We start from the raw sequence: 24,785 nt of genomic DNA, 5'->3' as shown, positions 1-24,785 counted from the left end.
GGTAGCTGAGGCTATTTCAAGTGACTTTTTCATTTTCCGAAATGAAAAAGTCACTTGAAATAGCCTCAGCTACCCCCCATTTCCCGGAGTTACAATATTTGAAAAACACCCTGTATATATATATATATATATTTGATAGTATTATTTCTGAATCCACTGACCTCCACGAGGGTGATGAGGATGATGAAGAGCGGCGGCGGGCAACAAGTATAGTGATCGGCGTAGTACTTCCGGTCCCTTTCCTCTGTCAGGAACTCATCGCCGATCATGCGGACCATCCTGTAAACAGAATCACATTGTAAGTGTCAATATTTTTTGGTCTCTGCTTCGAGATTCTAGTTGTGGAAATTAAGTAACTAGGAAATTAGGTAGCTAGGAACTGGATGAACAGGAAATTGAATTAGTAAGGTACCAGACAAATTGATTAACCCCTTGCACTAAAATAACGAGTCAAACTCGTGATAAGGATTTCATGCAACATCTGCCAGATATGAATATTATTAATTTCTTGTAAATCGTAATCAAATTGAATTCTTTTGTTATCAAAGTCTAGAAACGAAAATAAATAAAGACAATACAAGAAACAGAAATTATCTGACCTTATTAAGGAAAATATTAAGGGCACATAAGTGCTAATCGGCGCTGTGTAAAAGGACTCGTAGTGCAAGGGATTACTGTAATTTCGTATTAATCTATTGTAGTTCCTTATTCGTCTAGCTCTTTGTTCTTCTAATTTCTTATTCACTTAGTTGGTTATTCATCCAGTTCGTCTTTGATTCAGTCACCTATTTCTCCAATTCATTACTAATCTAGTTCTAAAACTAGATTAGTTTTAGAGTATCTAGTTCCTTATTCATGTAATTGATTATTCATCTAGTCCGCCCTTAATCTAGTTATCTATATCTGTACTTTGTTACTAATCCAGTCCTTTCTTCATCTAGCTCTTTATTCATTTAGTTCCTTTAGTCATCTAGTTCCTTAATCTACACTAAAACTATTGTGCCCTAAACATGACTAATATATAAATATTGTCTTACAACACTGATAAGATTGAATTTCTTTAACCATCCCACGAATTTTATTATAATATCTGTTTAAATAAAGAAGTTCATACAAATATTTCTGATAAAAACATTTCTATAGTATCAGAAATTGTAAATGAAAAAATGGGAAACCAGTGATTGTAACTGATCTAACAATTTACATAAACGAATGCTAAATATAGTAGAAAATAAATTATTTTTTAATTTACTTTCATTACACCATTACTATCATTCTAAAAAAAAATGCAATAATTTTATTTAATTTTGTACAAAAAGTTTTCTTCTTATCTTTATAGACAGTGTCCTGTAATACTGTATAAGTAAAATTGTACCATGTTGATTTAAACTAAACATCTTTATCATACTAAGCGACATTTTTAAAAATTGTTGCTGAAGATAAGAAAAGATGTTTAGTTTAAATCAAAATGGTACAATTATGTAGAATGTAAGCATGTTATTTATAAAACTACCCTAAGCTATGTTATTTAACGTAAGTATTATATTAAGTTTTTGTACTAATCGCTTCCCTAAATGGTTTACAATTTCGTTCACCATAAGTACATCGACAATTAACAAGCTAGATGAATGAAAACCTACAATGACAAATAAACTTCGGGTTTTTATATACGCAAGATAAATATTATCTACTTGAGCTACGTAGACATTTATTTATCCCCTTATCAATATTAACAAATCGGGCACCGCGCAACAGTATACCTTTCAATTCTTCAAATCTATGGAAGCAATTCGATCCAATCAATTTCGTCAAAAACGCATAAAAACGCAGGATAATCACGAGTGATCAGATCAACAAATTATAATTATAACGAATCATCGTTTACTATTCTCTTTCATCTCGCGTTCACAACTGTCGCATATTCCCGGCCGAAAGTTTCAGCCGTTCGCAAATTCGGGACGACGTCGATCACCGCGGATCGTGATTATCACGTTTTCGCAGGTGCTCGTCAGCAAAGGCGACAGAGTCGGATTTTTTCTCCCTAACAAACTACCCGGATACAGAATCCGAAATTAATCTATCGAGCCGGCGCGGAGCGACGAGGGTATATTCTCGAACTAATCATCGGCCCGGAGCGATTTTCGCGCGCGAAGGGATAACAGGGCGCGCTCGTTAATCGTCGCCAGAGGTAGCGAAATAACGAGGAATTAACTTCGCCAATTCGCCGGGAAGAAAAGGAATAACACGATCCCCGCGCAATTACGGCCGACTTCTGGCGTCTATAGTTCCTCATTATCCCGCCCTGTCAATATCTGACAGTGGCCACGCGCGCCCCGCACCGCTCTCCCCGCCGCATTAATTATCGTTAATTCATTGTCCGATCCGGGACACTGACGAAAATATCTCCCTAAAGCTCTGGCAGCTCAACGTTCCGAAAATCCTATAGCGATTCTCATCCGACGAAGAGAAGCGGAGAGACACCATTGAAACCAGTTTTTGGCCGACAGCGCCGATAACTGTGCAATTTCATTTCGCGATATCTGTTTATTAGATTTAATGCTGTTTTAGTGCACTGCGCGCTGTTTGGATGCACACAGTGGGTTTCGATCGCATTAACGATGCTTTGTTTGTAACGTTTTTCTTGCAATTTTGTTATTTTTGTGCGAGAAATTCCTTTTCGCCTTTGTGGTATTTCGCCTTCCGCGACTTTGTGCCAATTTTTGCTTTATCGAAGTTTTTGTTAAGTAGTTTTATAGTGTTTAGTTAAGTAGAAGTTACATTTCGAGTTTTCAGGAATTTCTGTTTGTAGAAATATTTGTCTGCGTGGCAGAAGGTAGTGATTTAATAATGTTTTTAATGGAACCGAGAGAGAGAGAGAGAGAGAGAGAGAGAGAGAGAGAGAGAGAGAGAGAGAAGTGGTGTTGTCGCTTCTAATTCCGCGCCCTTTCAGAGGCTCTGCACATCGTTTTGAACTATTCTCAACCCTTCAGAAAAATATTTAAATATTACTGACACATGCATGAATAAACCTTGTAAATATGACTACAAAATCTGTGACAGTTTCTCAGCCAAAAATTCCCTAAAAAGTTAAAAGAATTCAAATTACGCTAAAACATCCCCTTAAGCAAAGGAGAGCGCGCCTCGCATAAATGTTCCTAATCTCCCACATGTCTCATCAACGTCCAATAGAAAAATTATGAAAAATTCCTCGCACCATGTGCGTCCTGATCTGAGAATATCGAGAAGATCGACCAATCAGTTCCCCGTGAAAAAAATCGCAAGATCGACTCGGTCCTCGACGGGCTTGTAACGGCAAACAATCGGCAACACTGGCCGCAAGTAGTGCACCAAGGTCACGGACTCCCACGGCCATAGACCATAGGGACTAATACAACCTCGGGTGAGAATCCAGCGTTACGTCAGCCGAGAGTCACGTGGCCATTAGAAAAATGCCGGGCGATTCGAACGGGTTCAAAGGCCGGCGCGCCGTTCCCCGAGGGAAAACGGGAACAAAAGGCGATAAAACGGTTAAGCCGCGCTGTTGGGTCCCACGAGGCGGTAAGGAGGGACGCGCGTGGGAGGACGGCGGGACGTCCAAGTATCCGTGAAATGGAAAACTAAGCCGTCCGAGCGCGGCGGGCGAGTAGAGGCGAGTCGAGGCGAGTAGAGGCGGGAGCGCCCGCGAAAATGAAGACGGTCAGAGAGACGCCGAGAGATATAGTCGGCTTCGGTCTGAAAGGAAGAAGAGGCAAAGGGTGGATAGTGGATATATCTCGAATGCAGAGTGGGTAGAATGGTGGAAGCGGCGCTGCCAACTCGTACTCGCGCACCTAATTGCCAGTGCGCGCCTCGAGACACCGTAGATCGCACGAGCGATTTCCAATTAGCGATGTGACTGATATACCTGGGTTCAAGGAAACGGGAAAGGGGTCGTGTGCCTCCGCTCTCTCTCCCTCTCTCTTACTCTATCTTTATCTTTCTCTCTCTCTCTCGTTCTCTTTTACTCTCCCTCTTTGTCTCGCTCACTTTCTACTTCGCTTTTGTTATCTCTTTGTTACACTATCTATAATAGTTCTTTCTCTCTCTCTCTCTCTCTCTCTCTCTCTCTCTCTCTCTCTCTCTCTCTCTCCCTCTTTACTCCTCTTTTACTTTCCCTCTCCTTCTCTCAATCTCTTTTTTTCTTTACTTCATTTTTATTATCCCCCCCTCCCCTCTTTCCCTAACATTATCTAGTTCTATCTCCATCTTACTGTCTTTCTCATTCATTCTCTCTATTTCTTTCTTACTTTATAATTTCTCTTCATCTATCTCTCTTTTACTCCCCCCCTCTTTCAATCTGTACTTCGCTTTCATTATCTCTCTAACATTATCTAGATTTCTTTCTCTCTCTCTTTCTCACTATCATCCTCTCTCATTCCCTCTATTTCTCTGATAATCTATATCTTCCTTTCTCTAGCTTTACTTCTCTGTTCTTCTCTCTCTCTCTCTCTCTGCCTTTCTCATTTCCTACTTTGCTTTCGCTATTAACCCTTAATCCCTGAAACCATTTTAAGTATAAATATAAAATAATTTCTCTGACGGTTAACAATTTTTAAAATCTAAACTTTGTTAGTATTTGCATAAAAATGATCTTGGAACGTGGCATAACAATTTTGATGGCGCCTCAGAGTCGCCACTCGAGCGCAAAGGGTTAATTCCTCAAATCGGCACTATCTAAACATTAAATGAAGATGCGAGAATTATTTGGAATTACCTAAACAATAAGTAAAAATGAGATGATTATTTGGAACTCGCATGGTTACATTTTCTATCAGATAATCAACCATCATTTTTACAAATCATTGTGTATAATTAATAGACGCCCAGTTGATAGCTCGTCTTTGACACTCTTGCTAGACATGATGAGTATACATTGCGAGCATTTTTCAACGAAAATCGTGTAAACAATAATGATCTCCGTGGGAGACTGGATAACTGGAGTCTCACGTGTTCTTTCATAGATCGCCGCGAAGGTTTGCAAAGACGCTGTTTTCCATCAGGAAAAAGATCAGGAAAGACAACTTTGACCCCAAATAGCAGATATTGGAAACGCTATTTTTTCCCTCTTGGATATCCTATTTCTAAGTCTAAGAAATCGTGAAAAATTAAATTATTCTAAACAGCAAATATAACAGTTTAGTAGAGCAAAAAGAGATCTTCGGATCGGTTTACTCACTTTGATAATTAATGCATAAGTCGTTATAAAACAAAAATTCCACGAACTTATTCGCCAACCCAATATTTGGCTCTTCTCTCCTTCTCTTCTTACTAGCTTTCTCTCTCTCTCTCTGTCTCTTACTCCTCCTCCTCCCTCCTTGTCTCCCTTATTCTCTTCATCTGTCTCTCCCGGTTTTCTGTTTGCCAAAGCCTCGTGTCTCCCGCGAGCACAGGTGGCGCATAGCGTGACAGACGTCGAGACAAGACGCGGTGGCAGCCGGGAACAAGAGAGACAGAGACAATACGGGCTCGGGGATGGATACTGATTAATTGCGGCGACTGCCTGGGTGTCGGACCTTCATTATTAACCGGCGAGATCGCCGGCTTATGTCGCAGGACCGCCGCAGTCGAGGAATATCGGTGAGAGACGGCACGACGGTGGTACGTTTCGAACTTTTCGAGAGGTCATTGAAGAAATTCAGACGAAGTTGAGGTAGGTCGGTGACAGTTTTTTCAAACGATAGAGAAAAGGTCGTGGATTGTGAGAATTATGCGGAGATGTAGCGAATTAATGAGCTTTCGCGTATACGGATTTATTTTTGTCGAGCTTCGCCGGTTACTTGGTCGGAGGCGATGCGAGCTTTCGAGCTGAGAGCTATCGGCACGAATGTTATTCGGTTGTTGTTACATCGAAATGGTATTATGTACGTCTCTTATTAGTGTTTACGTATTGAAGTGCGTGTTGGCGGACAACAGATTTTTCGCAGGGAGAAATTCTGAACAGTGAAATTTGTAAATATCTACGGTTGCAGATATCAAAAGTCGCAAATATCGAAGGCTGCGAATATCAAGAATTGCTGATAGAAAACGTTGCAAATATCAAAACTAACAGACATGAAAACTTACAAATATAAAAGCTTACAAATGTGAAACTTTGCGAACGCGATACTCGCATACTCGCTATGCAAAACAATGTAGAATGTAGATACAACCGCGTAAACCCACGGCTGCGAAATGTTTTATTATTCATTTTATTCACATTTTACAGAAAAAAGAAACGCCGGGCTGGTCCTATTGTTCTATGATTGATACTTCAGCGCTTCTCTTGAGTTACGATTGCCGGCTATAGTCGCGCGAAAAAGCTCCGACATCCATTCGTAACCTTTTCATAGAAAAAGCGAAGTACATTCTTCATCGAGCGAGTTGCCGTCGTTTTTTTTTTCATCGAAAAAGAAGGAAAAGTAGATATCTGCAGGAGCAGTCATAATAGCTGTCCGATGGACTCTATGCCGCATGCTTGAAATAGTTCGATTGCAGTGGACAGCTATTGTGACTTCAGGCATTTCCGTTCAGAAAAATGGACGATAAATGTTCTCGCACCAATCTTATAAGCTTTGTCTGGAAATTAAATTTCATAGAGAGTAATCATCTACATACAAGCACTTTTGATATTAACGATATGTAGTTTAACGCAACTTTCATCTATATAACGTTATATAACACAAGTTATACAAAATTATAATTATGCCATTTAAACAGCAATCTCCCACCGATTGAATATCAATTGAAATTGGAAAATAACCAGAAACTATTTTTCAGAAATTTGCCACACAAAGATTCGCAGGAATTAGATTATGGCGACGGTAAGAGCCCGCCATATACAGACCACTGGCAATGAAAATGGCGACCAGCAGCAGCCTATAAACCAAAGAAATAAAGGGAGCCCTTATTGCCGCGAATTAGCGGAGCATTCGCGAAAACTCCAATAATTCAGCCTGGTTCCCACGGCCATAATAAAACTTCCTATCCTCCACGGGGCGAAACGAACTGCTCGCGAGTAAGATCTAAGGGGAAGGGGGAAAAAAAGACTCGGAAGGAATAATAGGTCGGTAATCAAATTGGCCGGCGGAGTTCTCGAAGACGGCCCCGCCTCGAGTGGAATGTAAGGAGAGCGGACTCGTGGAAACGCGGCTAAGTGAAGCCCGTAACTACTTTAACTACCGTGTCACCCTATATATCGGCTTTAATTACACGTTGTGACCCTTCGCCCAATGATCCCGGCGAAGTTCGCCCTTCAGAACTTGCCGCGAAGTGGCGGGCTCCAGTTCCGGGAGTTCTCGCAGTGTGTACTTTAGTCCCTTCGCGTTTGCCCTTGCCAAATATAGCCCTTTGACGATCAGTTTCATCCGTTACGGCGTCAAGATCACGCTGAACTTCGCTTGCGGGGATCTTTGGCACCGGGAGCTGTTGCGTTTGCACCTGGGAGAGAAGATTTGCGTTGGCGATGTTGGACAAACAAGAAGATTTTTGAATTTGCGGTAAAACTGGGCGCGGAATGATATTTATTTAGGTTTTCAGAGTTCAAACTGGATTTTTCGCAATTTATTTTGGTGTATTTTTCAATAGGCTGGATTTAGTGGACGTGGTTTCACGTATAAATCGTTGTAATCGGTGCGAGTTTGTTTACAAGTGGGTCTAAAGGGCGTGCTATTGTGTATAAACGACTTTAGTAGGCGTGGTTACGTGCATACACGACTCTAATGGGCGTGGCCTTGTGTGGAAGAGGCTCCAATGGGCGTGACTAAGCTTACGGTAGCCTGAAACGGCGTGGCTTCGTGGCACTTGCCTTAATGTGACAAGAATTACAGTCTCAGTGACATTTTTGTCTAGTCCTTTGCATTTTACATTTTAAGAAACGTAACTTTGTTAAGGAATATTTTCAGTAATAATATTTGAAACCGTTCCATACACAAGAATGATTAATTTGGTAGAAAGACGAACGACCGACTGATTTACAACGAAACAGACGCCAGATGTTGTGAAAGGAAACTTAGATTGATATTATTTAAAAAGGCAACCGTCAATTGTATTTAAAGAGGTAAATGCTAATTTCATGTAAAAAGGAAAATGGTAATTTTATTTAAAAAGCAAATGGTAATTTTATTTGGAAAGGCAAATGATCATTTTATTTAAAAAGGCGAATGGTAATTTTATTGAAACAGGCAAATGGTAATTTCATTCAAAAAGGCAAATGGCAATTTCATTTAAAAAAAGCAACCAACTCGGTAAAGTTTCACAACTTAGTTCACATTTAATTCATGTTTTTTGAAAGGCTTCACTTTACCAAAATACTGATACGGTCTACGAAGAAAATTACGCGAGTAATGATTTTCTAAAGTGATTTTTAGATTATGATACAACTGCGCTGCAAGTAAGAGAACTTTATAATAATTATTAAGTTGTGTCGCGTACAGTTTATTAGATCGTGTAGTGTTTTCGTTCGTGATATTGTCACTTTGTGAAGAAACAACTAAATTTAGTTTAAAATTGATTGCAATTTTGCTGCAAGGGTAATTTTAATTTCAATGTCACATGATCAAATGTGCATGAAACATTACACATAATATTGAAGACTGACTGCGAATTTTACTTGATTATACTTCGCCAGAAAATTTGCTTTGGAGTTTGCTGTACGATCTTGTTATATTGATGTATGTATACTGATGTAATAATCCTGAAATCGGTACAATTTGTACTGCAATGTATTGTTATGGAATGCACTATTGAACTTCGATACAAATATGTATAATACTGAAGACAATGTAGGAATCAATACAGTTTGGTACTAGACCTAACATAATTTTGAATAGCTGCCACACAATTCTATAAAGCCAGTGTAATATTAAATGTAGGTTAAGTCTGACTTGTATTCGTCAATTTGATAGGCAATCTCAGACTCTGTGCCTAAACCTATCTTAATCCTGGCGCCTCTATTATTTTAACCTTGTCATAAAGTTCACTGTAACACAATTTTGTATTTAATATAACCTTGATTTAAATATAATTCTATATTTAATATAAACTTGAATTTAACATAATCCTGTACCTAATATAAACTTGACTGTAACATAATCTCGTATTTAATATAAATTTGACTGTAATATAATCATGTATCTAATATAAACTTGATTGTAACATAATCCTGTATTTAATATAAACTTGACTGTAATATAATCTTGTATTTAATACAAATTTGACTGTAAAATAATCCTGTATCTAATATAAACTTGACTATCATATAATCCTGTATTTATTATAAATATGACTATAATACGTTTCTAGGCTTAACACAAAGAACCATACTGAATATAAATTTGAATCTATAGTAACTCTAGGTTAAACAATAATTCTGAACCCGGCCTGACACTTTAAACGAAATATACCAATCGTTATAGTAAAAATAGATTTTCATTTGCATTAGCAAATTCAATTTTTCCATATATCAAATTCGGATTTCTCGATTTAATTATTATGTTGAATCTCGGCTCCTGCTCCTACGCAATCCTAAACTCACCATGTAATTCTAAGCTCTGTATGTAATCCTAAGCTCTCCATGTAATCCTAATCTCTATTTGTAAACCTACCCTTGCCTGTAATCTAAACTTCTATGTAATCCTAATCTCAACATTACCTTAATCTAAATGTAATTTCAGATTTCGACGAGCAAACCTCAGCTGAACACACGCGGCGAAGATCAAAAAGGGAGTCTAACATTGACCTAAATTAATCCTGTTCTTGATCGTCGTCTTCTAGCTTCAAACTCTAATTCGGAGCTTAGTATCGTTTCTTAATTTGTAGATTCTGCCGATGTTATCTTAACATTGACCTAACTTTCTTTGAGCTCCAAAATGTAATTCTCTGATCAATATCACCTCTTAATTTGTAGGTTATGTTGCGATTATGTGTATGCTTCTATTGTGTCGAGGTTACGTCAAAACTTCAAAATATAATTCAGAGGTTTATATTATTTCTTAATTTGAAGTTATGTCAAGCTTATCTTAACATTGATCTAACTAAATCCTATCCTTCCGTTTTGTCGAGGTTATGTCAAAGCTTCAAAATGTAAGCCTGAGATCAATATAATTTTTTAATATGCAAGTTTTCGTTCAATACTGCAGTATTTTTTAAATTCTTGTTTTTCCTTTACTGTTCCGTATTTCGTTTATCCAATTTTGCTATAAATACATTTTCCCTACACTAATAACAATTTGTAATTTTCTAAGTAATAGTGCAGAAAATTAATATCTTCTAATTGGATAATTGCAATAACGTCACAATTTATTTTCATAGTGTAATCGAACATCCTGAACAATATTCTTCGTGATAATAGTTTGGAATTTTTAAATTATTGCAGCTTCCGCTATCGCTGTCATTATTTTTCACATAATTGTAACTTGAATTCGTTATAATTAAAAAATTGTAAACATAATTTTCCACAACGATTATTAAAAGACTGTAATATTTTTGTTATTGTCGCAACAAAATAGATTTTTACTTCCACTATTATGATATTTCACTCGATTAATTCAACTTAATTAACTTATTATAACAATATTATATGTATATACATATACATATATACATATATACATATATATATATATGTATATGTATAATAATATAAATGTTTATAAGCGTTGGTAGGTAACATCTATGATGGCGTCGAGTGCAAAAGGTTAAAAATTGTATAAGTAATTTCTTCCAGAAATAACTAAAAATCTGTGATCTTTTATTATTAATGCTGCGTCAAAATGAATTCCACACTCGCATAATTAAAAGCCACGTAACACCGCTTTACCTAAAATCCACGGTTTCGTCCAAGGAAAAGAGCCTAATTCCCGATCGAGGTACCAGGCCAAACATCCCTTCCCCAAGAAAATATCAAGGTAAATCCTCTTTGCAGCGTTTGAATGCAGTCTCGGTAGCGTCTTCTGCATCCTGGTGCACGCTGGCTCATCCCCGTCGCTGTATACCTCCCCGAAAAACGTGGGCTCTTCCGATCAAATTACAGGGAATTCCGGGAAAACCTCTCGACATCCTGTCGAACGTCCTCTCGTACACGGGGGATTACAGGTCCTTAGAAAATTTACCGACAAGAGGACGCGATATATCGGGGCATAATGCTTCCGGGAGAATCGTCCGACGTCTTATCCCGTATCCCGGGTCCCGGGAAGAAGGACTCCTCCGGGATAAGTAGTCCTTAAATCCGATTTTACCCGTCCGCGATCAAAGCCGCGAGGAAATCGAATCTGCCGGTGATCGGCCCTTGCGTCGCCGCGCCGCGTTGCTTAGAGAGCCGTGCAGATTTTCCTGGAAGCCGATCCCGACGAGTCGAGTATGCGAACCGGCGCGGCCGATGCCGAACTGCATACGTGCAAAGTGTGCGGAGTGAGCAAAACCGATCAGCGGAAGCGGCGGGGTCGTTAAACGCGACGGTCGATCTTCACTGTTTCATAGTTCGATCGAATAAGGTGAACAGGATGAACAGGATCAAAGGATTTCGATCGAGAAGACTACGATTTGAGTGATCGATATGGGGGGGGGGGGGGGGGGTTGGGGGTTGTACGAATTTTTATTCGAATAGATTCTTGCAATGAAATTTTACTTCGAGAAGACTTCGAAATCAATATTTCGATAATGCTATGTATACAATTTTCTTTGTGCAATGATAAGATTGAATTAGGACTCGATAGTCTTGAATTGAAATTTAAATAAAATAGTATTGAATTGAAGATTGAGTTATAAGCCTTGAATTGAACATTAAATAAAATAGTCTCTATTTGAGCATTAAATAAGATAGCCTTCAATTGAATACTAAATCAAATAAACTTCAATTAAACACAGAATAAAATAGTCCTCAATTGTGTACTAAATAAAATCATTTCGCGGACTCTGCTCAAAGTCAACTGAAATTATCTTGACGAATTGACTTCGAATAAACGCCAAGTAAAATCATTCTTAGGGGTTGGCTTGAATTCAGCACTAAATAAATACGTTCCGCGTATTGAGATTTCGGTGCGCCCCTTTGAAACTGGATAGGTAGGTGGGCGGATGGTTTATCTTTGCATCAGGATGCCGCGTCTATAGATACACATGGTCTAAGGGGAAGACTACCGGGGTCCGGGGAACGGAAGAACGTTTGATCGCGACGGCATGGAAGCGCGGGGCAGTCGGATACGGTGGTGGGGAGGAGGAGGGGGGGGGGGGGGTGCACCGCATGCCCGAGAAAGCATGAAATTGCGCTCAGGTCGCGGCGTATTAGATTATTAGGACTCCGTACGCGCATATCCGGACGTCGCGCGTCGTCCCGCTGTATTCCCCATGAGAGACCGCTGGAAATTTCGCGATAAATCAAACGTGGCCGGGCCACAGCTATGTCCGTCGGGGAAACAAGACAGTTTTCCTGATTCCGTGGGCCGTCGTGACACCCCCGAAATTCCGGCGATTCCGTTCCTTTTTCTCGCCGCTTTCCCGACCACACGCAATTCCGTCGACCATCGTTTCGATGGTTAAATAACATTTAAAAATAAACATTGTCATGATGTTAAGAATTATAAAAGAAAAAAAATCGAAGAACAGTCATTTCAATTGCTTTGGTTTAAAAAATTAAATTAATATTAAACTTTGCATTAACAAAAATTATTTTGCAACAGATAACTTTCTATTCGAGTAACTATCAAAACGAACATTTATACTTAAACGGATGCCCAACTCTAATCTACCGTAGAAGCAGCTAAAAAGCCGCGTCGTCGCCCCCCTTAGCGTCGCGCTCGGTCCAACGCGCCGCCGCGACACAAAAGAGAGAGGTCCGACGAAACGGAGTCCTTTTTTTACGAGGGAAGTACGTTTACGAGCTTATGGGGAGCGGGACGTGGTTAACGGGTCGGACAGCTGCACGCAGTCCAGGCACGTGTCCTTAGCTGGCAGAAGTCAATTTCCTTCTCGCGCCGGGAAAAAAGTAGTTCTCTCTCCGGAGCGTCGCGTCCCGTCTCCTCGGTTTCCCTCCCTGTTCCCGGAGCCTTTTTTCCGTTTCCGCGTCGCTCGACGCCACCCGCCGACACTCTATCACGTATCGTCCGCCCTTAACGTCGCCCGTGCCGCACACCGGACCCCGTAACTTCCGGTCGAGCTTTGTTGTCCGGCACGGGCCGATATTGCCATCGACCGTAGAATTGAATTCTCGAGTGGACGTAATCCTTTCTCTTATTCCGCGGCGGGACCTCGGAAGGCTCTCGATATCCGGCCGCCTCTAATTGCTTCGTTAACTTCGCCCTCTCGTGCCTGTCGTCTCCGATCGAACCCCTTTTGTTCCGGTAAATGTCCTCGGATCAACCCGGGTTTGTATAATTTTTCATGGATCTTCGTATTTTGAATTTTGACTGCGGCACGGATGTTGGTTTGTATGCTACGTGGCCACGGGATTTGAATTTCCCGGGGTTCTTCAATGGACCAAAATGGCGGTTGATAAGGTATTTTGTTGGAAGATGAATTCTTGCGTGTTTTGTAAGTAATTCTGAGAGAATATTCCTGATTTTCATTTTACTTTAAATATTAATTTAAGTAGAGTGTTTTTTTATCACAGAACTCATAATAATTTCTAAATTAATCTTGAAGTTAAGCATGAAACAATTCATTTATCTTTTAAATTATAGTTTGCATAACTAAGAAAGTTACTGAATAAATTGCTAATACAATTCATAATATAAATTAAATATTGCTATAAACTGCAATATACCCTCTACTGTTTAAAATCAAAACACTGAAAAAATATTAAAACGAAGAGATATAAAATCCTCAAATTATAATTTAGTATAACTAAAAAAGTTACTACATAAATTAAACATTTATATAAATCGCAATATCCACCCTAATGACTAAAATTAAAATATAAAACATATACATATGTCTATAATTTATAACACAATGTACAATACAATATTACATAACATGTAATTATAATATTGTAATTTAAATATATATATAACTTTATAAGCGAGAAATAAATTATTTCAAATTTGAACTCCGCAGACATCGCCGGCTTTCAATAGAGGAAAAATGTCAGCGGACGATCGAAAAAAAGAAAGATTAATAAAATCCTGTTTCATCGACGATCCTGATAGTTGATCCAAAAAAATGGACTTTGATGAATCGAAACGAATTTGAATGTTAACTGTTCCACGTCGCCGGTTCAAGCAAAATGGCAGCGGGGGCGCGAAAGAGAAATGACACGAGTTTCGCGTGCAACATTTCGTATCGGAAAATACAAACTCGATCTTGTCGCGCCCGGGGAAACAGTCAGCGACGTTCAATGCCCGGCTACGGGCGGCGTTAAATCAAAAAAGGAAAATCCGCGAAATCCCTTAAGATGGCGGTTTACGAGACAATTTTCGCCGTCGGATTTGCCAGTCTCTTTCCACTGCGCCGCTACAGACACTGTCCGAGCAATTTCGACCGGTACTACTGCCAAGAGGAGATCCTCGGCCACAAATTCAAGAAATTATGAAACTTCGCGGACGCATAAACGTCGCGCATGCTAAACGATAAATTAAAGTAACCTCCTGAAAGTCCGCGTATTCGTCGACGTTGAGTTTATATTAAAATGTTGCAGAATAATAATAAATGCAAAGGAATATATATATATAATAAATTGGTAATATATGCAATACATTGATATTTAAACAAATATCAAGGAGGAAACTATATTGGTATATTAACAATTAAGTTATATATTTATGTACTGCAGAAACTAGATTTTATTTTCCTTTAAATGTCTGAAAAATTGAAAAGATACTCTGAGGCTCCGATTATGGAATTTTATTCAATTATTGCAAAAGTGGATGAAACTGAAACCAGTATAATGATTAAAATAGATACAATCTCGACCTTTTCCAAAATCATGGAGCTAGTTGTTTTAATATTTACATTTCTACGTTATAAAGGGTGTCCCAAAATTCACGCAAGAAGTAATTTTGATAGAGAACACAGATTCATAATTAAAAATTGTAAATTTTTTATTGATTTATATAGTATACAGTATAGGGTTATGTATGGAATAGCATATCGGGTAAATGACCTCCAAGACTTTGCTGGCACATACGCACTCTTTTGATGAAATTTTCCATGATTGGAAAAATCATTTCTTCCTTCAAGGCGTGGGTGGTCGTGGGCTTGTTGGCATAAACCTTAGACTTTAAAAAACCCCAAAGAAAAAAATCTAACGGCGTTAAATCGCATGATCTGGGCGGCCAGTTCTGATCACCAAAACGGGAAATTACACGACCAGGAAATGACTCATGCAGTGATTGAATTGTTTCTCGAGCTGTATGGCATGTGGCACCGTCTTGTTGAAACCACATGCCGTCCACATCCATATCTTGCAATTTTGGCACAAAAAACTGGATTATCATATCGCGACAGCGAGCACCATTAACCGTTATTGCCTTACCAGCTGCATTTTCGAAGAAGAATGGTCCGATGATGCCTCCAACCCAAAATCCGCACCAAACAGTTACACGTTGTGGATGCATTTGTTTTTCAACAATCACTTGTGGATTTTCTGAACCCCAAATGCGACAATTTTGTCGATTAACAAAGCTATCAAGATGAAAATGAGCCTCATCGCTGAAGATGATTTTGTTCGAAAAATCAGCATCCACTTTTTGTTGTTTCATAATCCATTCAACGAACTCTCTTCGCTGTGCGTGGTCAGTAGGCTTCAGTTCTTGAGTCAATTGAACTTTATAAGCATGAAGATGCAAATCTTTCGTGAGACTACGCTGTAGAGAGCTTCTCGAAATGTCCAATTCTTGACCACGGCGCCAAATTGATGTTCCTTGACTCTCAGCAACACTCTCTCGAACTGCTTCAATGTTTTGTGTTGAACGACTTGTTGAAGGACGGCCAGACTGTTTAAGATCACTAATTGATCCAGTCTCTCTAAATTTTTTAATTAGTCTCTTTACAGTTGATGAAGTTAAATCACTATTCCGACCATATTTTGTACGAAAATTGCGAACTGTTGCTGCCAAACTTTCATTATTTGCAAAATATTGCTCAACATTAAAAATGCGTTGTTATTTTGTGTAGCGCTCCATCTTTAATAACCCTGAACTGTCAGCTGTCATTCTGTATTTTTCTTTTTGGGTTGGCAACACTTTACCGCACAAATGGCGCAAAATTCAAATCTTGCGTGAATTTTGGGACACCCCTTGTATAGTTCAACCCCTAACTACTATTTTATTTACAATTACTACGATTGGAATTTTTTCGATCACGCTAGTTACTTAGAAGAAGAAACAATTTTATATTTACCGTGTGCTCACAGCTACCCGAATGTTTAAATATCGGTGACAAGAGAATAACATTTGATTCCTACTTAAAGGAACGGATGAACATGCGTACCAGTCAGCTTATTATTATAAATCACCATCACGTGTCTGACTCGTTAAAACACGGCGTTAATTTCAGCATTTAAAAAATATTAAGAGCGCAAAAACATTATATATTTATAAATCGATTAAAACGAAAAATCCTTAAATATTGCGATTTTAAAATAAATGGACTTGGGCCATTTTCGAAATAAACGGGCACGATAATTCGCGCCGCTGCATTGTAAACGCGTGAAAATCTGGTCGGCGTTTCTGACACTCAAAAATAGATAAAAATGCGACGGAAGTGAGCAAATAAGTGATCCTCGAAGTCGTTAAACTCTATCCACCATAGTCGCCGAGATATCATTTTTGTCGGTGAGGCTCGCGTGGGAAGGAAGCAGCCAGCGAAATTAATCACACGTTTTGTAGATGCGGCGCGATAGAAGGGGGATTGTTCTCGATTTTCCAGCCGGGCGTCGTGGAGTGGTCTCTGTGCGGCTGTGCGCCGCCCGTGTTGGTGTGTGCCTGTGCGGTGACCACGGCACTTGAATCATTCTGACTTGCTCACCATGCTCGGATAACCGGCGCAACTGGCGGTAAGGGTGGTTAAACCGACGCAAACCAGCCGATGATGTACGACCATACGGTAAACCACGCATGCACTAACTGAACCAGCCTCTGCCACGGTAATGGCGTCTTCTTTTACCCGGTGCTTCGCGTTTATGGTCGCGTTCCGGCACCCTACACCGGAAAATACTACGCTTCGCGGGACCCGAATTCGATTGTCTCGTGTTCTCGGCGCTCCTGGGTCTTTGCCGACCCGCGCCGCCTCTTTCCCAACGGAATCTATGGTGTCGCAGATATCGTTGTATCATTTTACAAAAATTACTACAATTTTACGAAGACCGTCTGCGACTTTAAGCGATTTTTATTTCATCTTTTATGTGGATAATTCTTTAATAAATTGCTCTAATTTTTATATTGGATCTAATGTAACTTTAATTATTACAGTAATAATAAATATTGTAAGTGATATTACTATTATATGTAATAATAATTATTATTGTAATCACAATAATAGCAGGCACAGCAAATAAGAATACTGTTATGTATAATAATTATTCTTAGCATTATAATAGCAAATATAGTAAGTAATAATACTATTATATACAATAATGATTATTATTAGTATTATAATAGCAAATATAGTAAATAATAACACTATTATATACAGTAATTATAAATACAATAAAAATAAATTAGAATTATAATAAAAATAAGTATAGTAAATAATAATAATAATAATAATAATAATAATATCAGATATAATAATAACTAAATGATCTAATATTGATCTGAATTAACAACGATCAACATTCCGAACGATTCAATTATTTTCAATTTACTTCACTCGGTCGCGAAATATTTTTCAAAACGTGTGAAGTCGACAAGCAACAATGTCATAGTAGTAGAAACAAGAGTAGTGACAGCAGTAGTGGTAGTGGTAGTGGTAGTGGTAGTAACAAGAATTCAGCGCACAGAAAGTAATCAGCTATATTGATAATGATACATACAACGCAGCCAATAGGCGCAGAGATAAGCGATCTATGATACAGGCTATTGGACACGACGCAATCAAACGCAATCAATCAAATGACCAAGTCGCCGTGCAAAACCATATATTACAGGCATGCGACTCGTCTTGATGGCCTACAGAGACTGTTCAGAGGGAGAGCCGCATCACCCTAATTCACTGGTCATGCGAACGGGAACGGAAATGGCGTGACCTGCAATTTTGATCATGATTTTTACTCTTCGTAAGGCGGGATTGTATTCATTCTCCGCGGAGGGACATCTTTTGGGAGTCATTATTGATGATGTACCTTCTTTTGGGTTCTGTTCTTGGTTCTGTCGGGATTTGGTAGATTATGGAGGTTCTTGTAGGTTTTGTTAGGTTCTTTTTAAGATTCTCTTATTGGTTGTTCTAGGTTATGTCAAGTTCATATCTCGTTCCTTCAAGGTTCTCTTCTCGGTTTTTCTAGATTATGTCAAGATTATACCTAGATTCTTCAAGGTTCTCTTCTCGGTTCTTCTAGGTTCCTCTAGGTTCTTTAGATATTTTTCCTAGAACCTCATTTAGGGTCTGCTAAGTTTTTCAAGATTTTGTTAGGATCATTGTTACATACTGCTTCATTACTTTAGCTCTAATTGTATTTATTACTGTTACTGCTGTTATTGTTGTTACATCACTTATTATTATAAATGCTATATTATATACCAACGTCACTCCATTACCTTTTTATCGAACACCCCAAAATCTTCTGCAAGCTATGATTTCACTCTTGATTCATCCTCAAACTCTACCTCATTTTTTACCTCTGTCCTTGTCGTATCAGACCTGAACCTTCGACTTGCACGTCATCTTTAAAACAGTGACCTAAACATTATAATGTCATAAACCCCCACCACTCAAGTTAGAACCTACACATGTATATATACATCATGTTTTCTTTAGACACATAGTCGATCTTTTTCAGTCAATTAGTTAGTCAGTCATTCAGTCCGTTTGACAATCATTCAGTTAGTCAGTCATGCAGTCTAATTCAGAACAGTATTCAGATCTGTTGTTCAGATCAGTATTCAATCAGTCAATGAGACAATTAGTGATTTTAACTAAATCAATCAGTCAATCTGTTATCTTGTCATTGAATCATTCAGTCAGTCAGTTAATCAGTCATTCAGCCAGTCTGTTAGTTAATCATTCAGTATTATTTATAACAGCACACAGATCTCTTCAAAACAGACTGCTCTTCAGAACAATCTATTTACATCAGCAAATGCTAGACTCTCCTAGAGCATTTGCTATGTTCTTATAGATTTTGCTAGCTTCTAATATTTGTTGGTTTCTCCTAGCATTTGTTACCTTCTTCTAATATTTGTCAGATTCTTCTAGCGTTTGCTATCTTCTTCTAATATTTATTAGATTCTTCTAGCGTTTGCTATCTTTTTCTAGCGTTCTTCTAGGTTAGCTAGGTTCTTGATATATTTTTCTAGTGTTTGATAGATTCCTCTAATGTTTGCTACACTCTTCTAAATTTTTGTCAAGCCTCCATCTCATTGCAGCTTCTAAATTTTAACCTCTTCTCATCATTTACTTTCTCATCATACTTTACCCCCTATCTTAGTTTATTATAGCTTGTTGTATCTTGACATAACCACGCTCTAGTTTCTTCTAACTCCTAACTCACACTAACCTAGCTTATTTTAATTCCTTTTCTAGCTTGATCCGTTCCGTTTTAGTTTCTTCTAGCTTCATACACGTCCTGCTCCAGGTTCTCCTATCTTCCTCCAGCATCCTTTAGCTTGATCCAGCACGTTATACCTCGCTTCATTTTTCTTCTATCTTGTCCTAGCTTCGTCAAACTTGCCCCAGATTCTTCCTCCCTTCTCCTAACTTTCGCCAATTCTATTTAATCCCAACGCCATCGAACAACCTTCCAGAATTAGCTCCCACCGATCCCCGCGTCGCCGGGGGGTTTTTAATAATTCCCGCGCGAAAAACTCGCCGGGAATTGCTGCTCGCCGGAGCCCGGCTCGAACGAATAACTTCAATGTTTCAAATGGAATGTAGAGTAAATGTTCGCACAGTCCTGCGAAGTGAGTGACTTTCGCTCGGAAAGTTTGCCGAACTTCGCCGCGTATCAAAAGTTCGAGCAGCTTTCACTGAATCCGTTCTGCTCGTGCGTTACGAAAGCACTTCTCGCGACGATGGAATTCGAAAAATCGTGTTCCGATACTATACCGATTGGCATTAGACAGTCTCGGATTGAAAATTGATTTTTCGATAATATAAAGGAGTTCGGTTAATTGATCGTGTTGGACTGTTCGTTGAGAACGCGTCTCTTTGGTAGGTGCAGAAAAATCAGCGCTGTCCTCGGTGAATTTTAAGCAACTGCAGTATTTTAAATGTACGGAGGTGGCATAATCATTCGTCGTTTGATCAAAGAATGTAAATAATATTTAATGGGATATTAGATATGTATTTAGAATATTAGAATATGGATTTAGAATATTGAAATATAGATTCAGAATACTAGAATATAGATTTAGGATACTTGAATATAGATATAGAATATTAGAATATAAAGTTACAATATTTATTATTACATGTTACATAGCTGCATTGATAATATCATGCACTTATAACAAAAACTACTGAATCGATCTAAAAGCAGTAACAACACTGTTAACACAATGTTAATATAGCATAAAGAACTTAAAACCAATATTGTACTATACGCTAATGAAAATTACCCAGAAGGGAAATAACTACATATTTCTATAGCTGCTGCACCTTGCAATCGATGCAAATTGTCACAACAATCATTCTCAAATAGTCCCACATAGTCGCCGATTATCGACTGATTATAGAAACGTGCCACGAGACTCAAATAATCGAATCTCTACCTAACAATCTAATATAACTTAACCCTTTGCACTCGAAGCCATTCTTCCTAGAGTTCCAACGTAGTTGGAACACAGCAGTTGTACTTTTAATATTTTTTAAAACACTGATACCTACAATAATTTACAAATTATTTAGCGACATTATAAAACAATTTTTAATGATGCTTTACTTGGAGAATCGCCATTCGAGAAGAAAGCGTTAATTAATTTACTTTCAACGTAGACACCTAGTTATCCAAAACCAATTCCACCAATATTTCACATAATCAACAACGCCATAATTTCGAAAGTTCAACTCGAACGTCTTCAACGATCGAGAACAAAGGTTCCTTGGTCATCCTAGAGTCGCTGGCTGGTTCTGAATAGGTGGTCAAAGTATTAACGAGTTGATCCAGACTCGTTTAGTCCCGGGACTCCCGCGGGCATTCCGCTCAGGAGATTATGAGAGCCTATCGACGGGCAGCTCGGCTGCAGCTTCGGCAAGCAGTCGCCTAACAGCTCGAAACTTCGCGGAGGATAGAGCATGCTCTGCTAGACCCAAACAACGGGGCGCTCCGATTTCCGAAGCTGACTGTTGTTTGCCGTCGGAAAGGCTCGAGTTTCGGCGCTGGTTGAACGCGACGTGATTCTGGCCTTGGCCTTTATCAACGTGTTCCCTGGCCCGCGGTGGAGAGTCTCCTTCATCGTGCACCTTCATCTCTTCGACCATCCTCTCCTCCTCCTCCTCCTCCTCCTCTTCTTCTTCTTCTTCTTGTCGCTCGCCCCGCGCGTCCATTGCGCCAGATTCTGCTGAACGCGGAGAAAAACTGCTCTGGTCACGGCTACTCTCGATCGAACGGACCCGATAACAGTCGGACAGGATTTTGTTTCTTGGCGACGCGGACGTTTCTTTGTCCAGGTTTTCGACGAGTCGTATTGGTTGAGAATAAGATCTGGAGTATAGGCGAGCGAGGGGTGGTGTCAAATTCTTTTATCGAGGATCGAGAGATTGGTGTAAATGTTAATTGGTGAGTGTTGGATAAAAAAATGATTAGAGAAAATGTTGGTTTAACTCTTTATGGACAAGTATAAGTTTTAGGTCATGTGCTAGTATATTAAATTAAATAGGGGTATAACATAATATAATTTGTAATACAATGATTATTTTTTTATTATTAAACCTTTGCTGTAATTCTAGCAGATATCTCGGACGCCTCTTCTCAGAGGACATTAAATTTTATTAGTTATTACGAAAAATTAACTTATTCCAGCACAACTTCTTATGTGCCCCTTCGAACCAAACAATTTGTTCCTCAAGCATTTTCGCGTATCATTAACGATAATGGAGATATTGCTTTGTAACACTTTATTTGCCCCACCCTGTACATACACAAGTTTTATTGAGTGAAAGAGGTTTTGTCATATACTCACTAATTTTCTAGAAATAATTTTAAATTGTTCATAAGATTTTCATCTATAATACTATTAAACAAAACTTCCAAGCTGCAATTGTATACCAAACAACGTAAAATTTGCTTACAAACGTCAGGATTTGTCAAGATCGTCCAACTCTTTATTTAAACAAATTTGTCAACGAATCCACCGACGCAAAATACAACAAGCTGCATTAAACAGCGTCGCACAACAAAGATAAAGGCAACAGAGCACGTTTCGAGCATTCGTAAAATCGTAAAGCAACAAATCAAAGTTGTCACGTGCCCGTGACACCGGCCTCTGATGAGAATTAATGGTACGCATAATCTACAACGTATCAGTATTGGAATCGCGCTCCTCGCAAGACGCGAAAGAAACGTATCCCGCGTCATTCATTAACAGATTCGAGTATCGATATTCGAAACGAGCTTGAAACGGCCAATGAGATTATGTCCGTATTGTTCGCAAAAAATAAATCCGTCGGTTCTTCAATTACGGAGCATCGCGAGACGACGGAACCGCGCGCAAAATTGCGCAAGTCTCGCGAATAACGCGGCCCCCCTGCTCCGATATAGCTTTGTACCGTGGGATTTTATTGTTTTCCGAAAAAAACGGCAACTTTTTTTTTCAAATCAGCAGCATCGAAACGGAAGTTTCGAAACTGATTTCGAAACCAATGTTCTGGAAAAGTTTCTTCGAAATACACCGGGCAATATCCGTCGGTGGCTGAATTGCTTTGTTGCCTGGTCGATACTTCGAAAACCCGCCGTTGAATATGTTCTCTAATACGGGGCTATAGAATTGCGAAAAAAGGAGTCGCGACGCAACAAAAGAAAAACAATTTCTCCACGGTCATATGTGTCAAGTTGGCGATAAAGGATTTTTATACGATCGCGCCTATTCCGACTGTTCGAATTCTTATTGCGATCGATCGAAAATGAAATGCGATGTGAAAATGAAACACCCTGTACATTCGAGTTAATAACTTTTACATTATGCTAAATATATATTGTATATTGTTTTTTTCTTTTATGGTGATCGTTAGAAGAAATATTGAATCGTCGAGTGGTAGAAAAAGTTATCCTGATTGGACCACGATAATAGAAGAGCTTGTATTTTATAATTTCGATTTTACATAACCTGATCAAAATTAAGAAATAATAAGGTATTGTACAGGATAGTCCACTTGTGTGAATAATAATGAAAGGTATGGATTAAGTCGAAAGATGTTCAAATATTTCATCTGAACAGTCTGTAAATATGAAACGACCTGTACATCGAAAATCTTACTTTCTTTTTAATTATCTACATGGTGGTTAAATCAATGTAAAGGAATAAACTGTACTGTTCTTGGTACTTTGGAAATTGTATTATACAGGCTGTTCCATTTTGTATATTACATTATAAAGCTGTTTCAATGAATAATTTAATACAGACTATTTAATTTGCCTTAATCATCAGAAAACATATGTAACAATATTAATACACATTAAAATATTTCTAAAAATATGACCACAAATATGAAAGAACCTATATAAGAACAATAATAAATTTACTATCCTTTATACAATTTCGTTGATAAAAGAAAAAAGTCCACTGTGCCTTGCACTATACAAATTGTTACAATTGATAAAAATCATTAAAAGTAATCTAAAATAATATATATATTCAAACAATTATCCGAGTGAACACATCAATAAAAATAAAACAACTTATACAAATGTTCGCAATCTTTTTTAAAAAATAATTTTAGACGGGTTAAATATTAAGGCGTCCTCTACCGTACTTGTTTAGGTAAATGCATTTTATAATTGGCAAAAACTGCACCGCCCTGTACACTAATGACCAAAAGCGTACTCCGGGAAATCACAATTCCTCAAGAAAACTGCGTAACGTTTCCACACAGTACACGCCGACGTAATGGAAAAACGTGTACTGCAGCAAATGTTGACCCCGATAACGACATTCTCCGCTTGCGCCGGGCGTCTGACTGTTTATAGACCTTACTACTGGGAATCGACTATTCAGGTAACCGTATTCCAACTTCAATTAGAATTTCCTCAACGATGCGACGTGTTGCGAACTTTACGCCGACTGATCAAGCACATTCTCTGAGAAGTGCTATTCTTTAATGAAATATTTACAAGCCACAACTTTTCGTGGAACTTGTTTCCTTCGAAGGTTATAAGAAACGGCCGCCGCTACTGCGCACTCGGAGACGCGAGACATCGCGATTGAATTTACCCGTTTAAACAGTTGAATAATTATAAATATACTGTAAACAGTTAAATAGCATTTTAATAAATTTTAATTGACTTTAATTTTAATTCTTAAGATAATGAAAGTTTGTATAATGCAATTTATACAATCACAGAGAGCGTAATTATGATCGTCGAAGAAATGACTTCAAACTTACTAAAAAATAAAAAGTAGTTTTGCGCGCATATTAGACATATATAGTGGTATAGTTAACGATGTTTATAACAAAATATGTTAAGA

General features: G+C 38.5%; 1 protein-coding gene across 1 annotated transcript in view; it reads right to left on the bottom strand.

Annotated features, from left to right (window-relative positions):
* The window catches only part of Stet (stem cell tumor), a 229,357-nt gene that overhangs the window by 153,511 nt on the left and 51,061 nt on the right, over positions 1-24,785 (bottom strand). The window contains exon 2 of the mRNA XM_078185641.1: positions 162-279. Within this exon, the coding sequence (XP_078041767.1) occupies positions 162-279 (118 nt within the window). The remainder of the gene's footprint in view (positions 1-161; positions 280-24,785) is intronic.

Source organism: Augochlora pura, chromosome 7, assembly GCF_028453695.1.
Source record: "Augochlora pura isolate Apur16 chromosome 7, APUR_v2.2.1, whole genome shotgun sequence".
In the NCBI taxonomy this organism is placed as follows: Eukaryota; Metazoa; Arthropoda; class Insecta; order Hymenoptera; family Halictidae; genus Augochlora; species Augochlora pura.
Note: the sequence above shows the minus strand (reverse complement) of the source record. Positions and strands in the feature narration are given on the sequence as shown.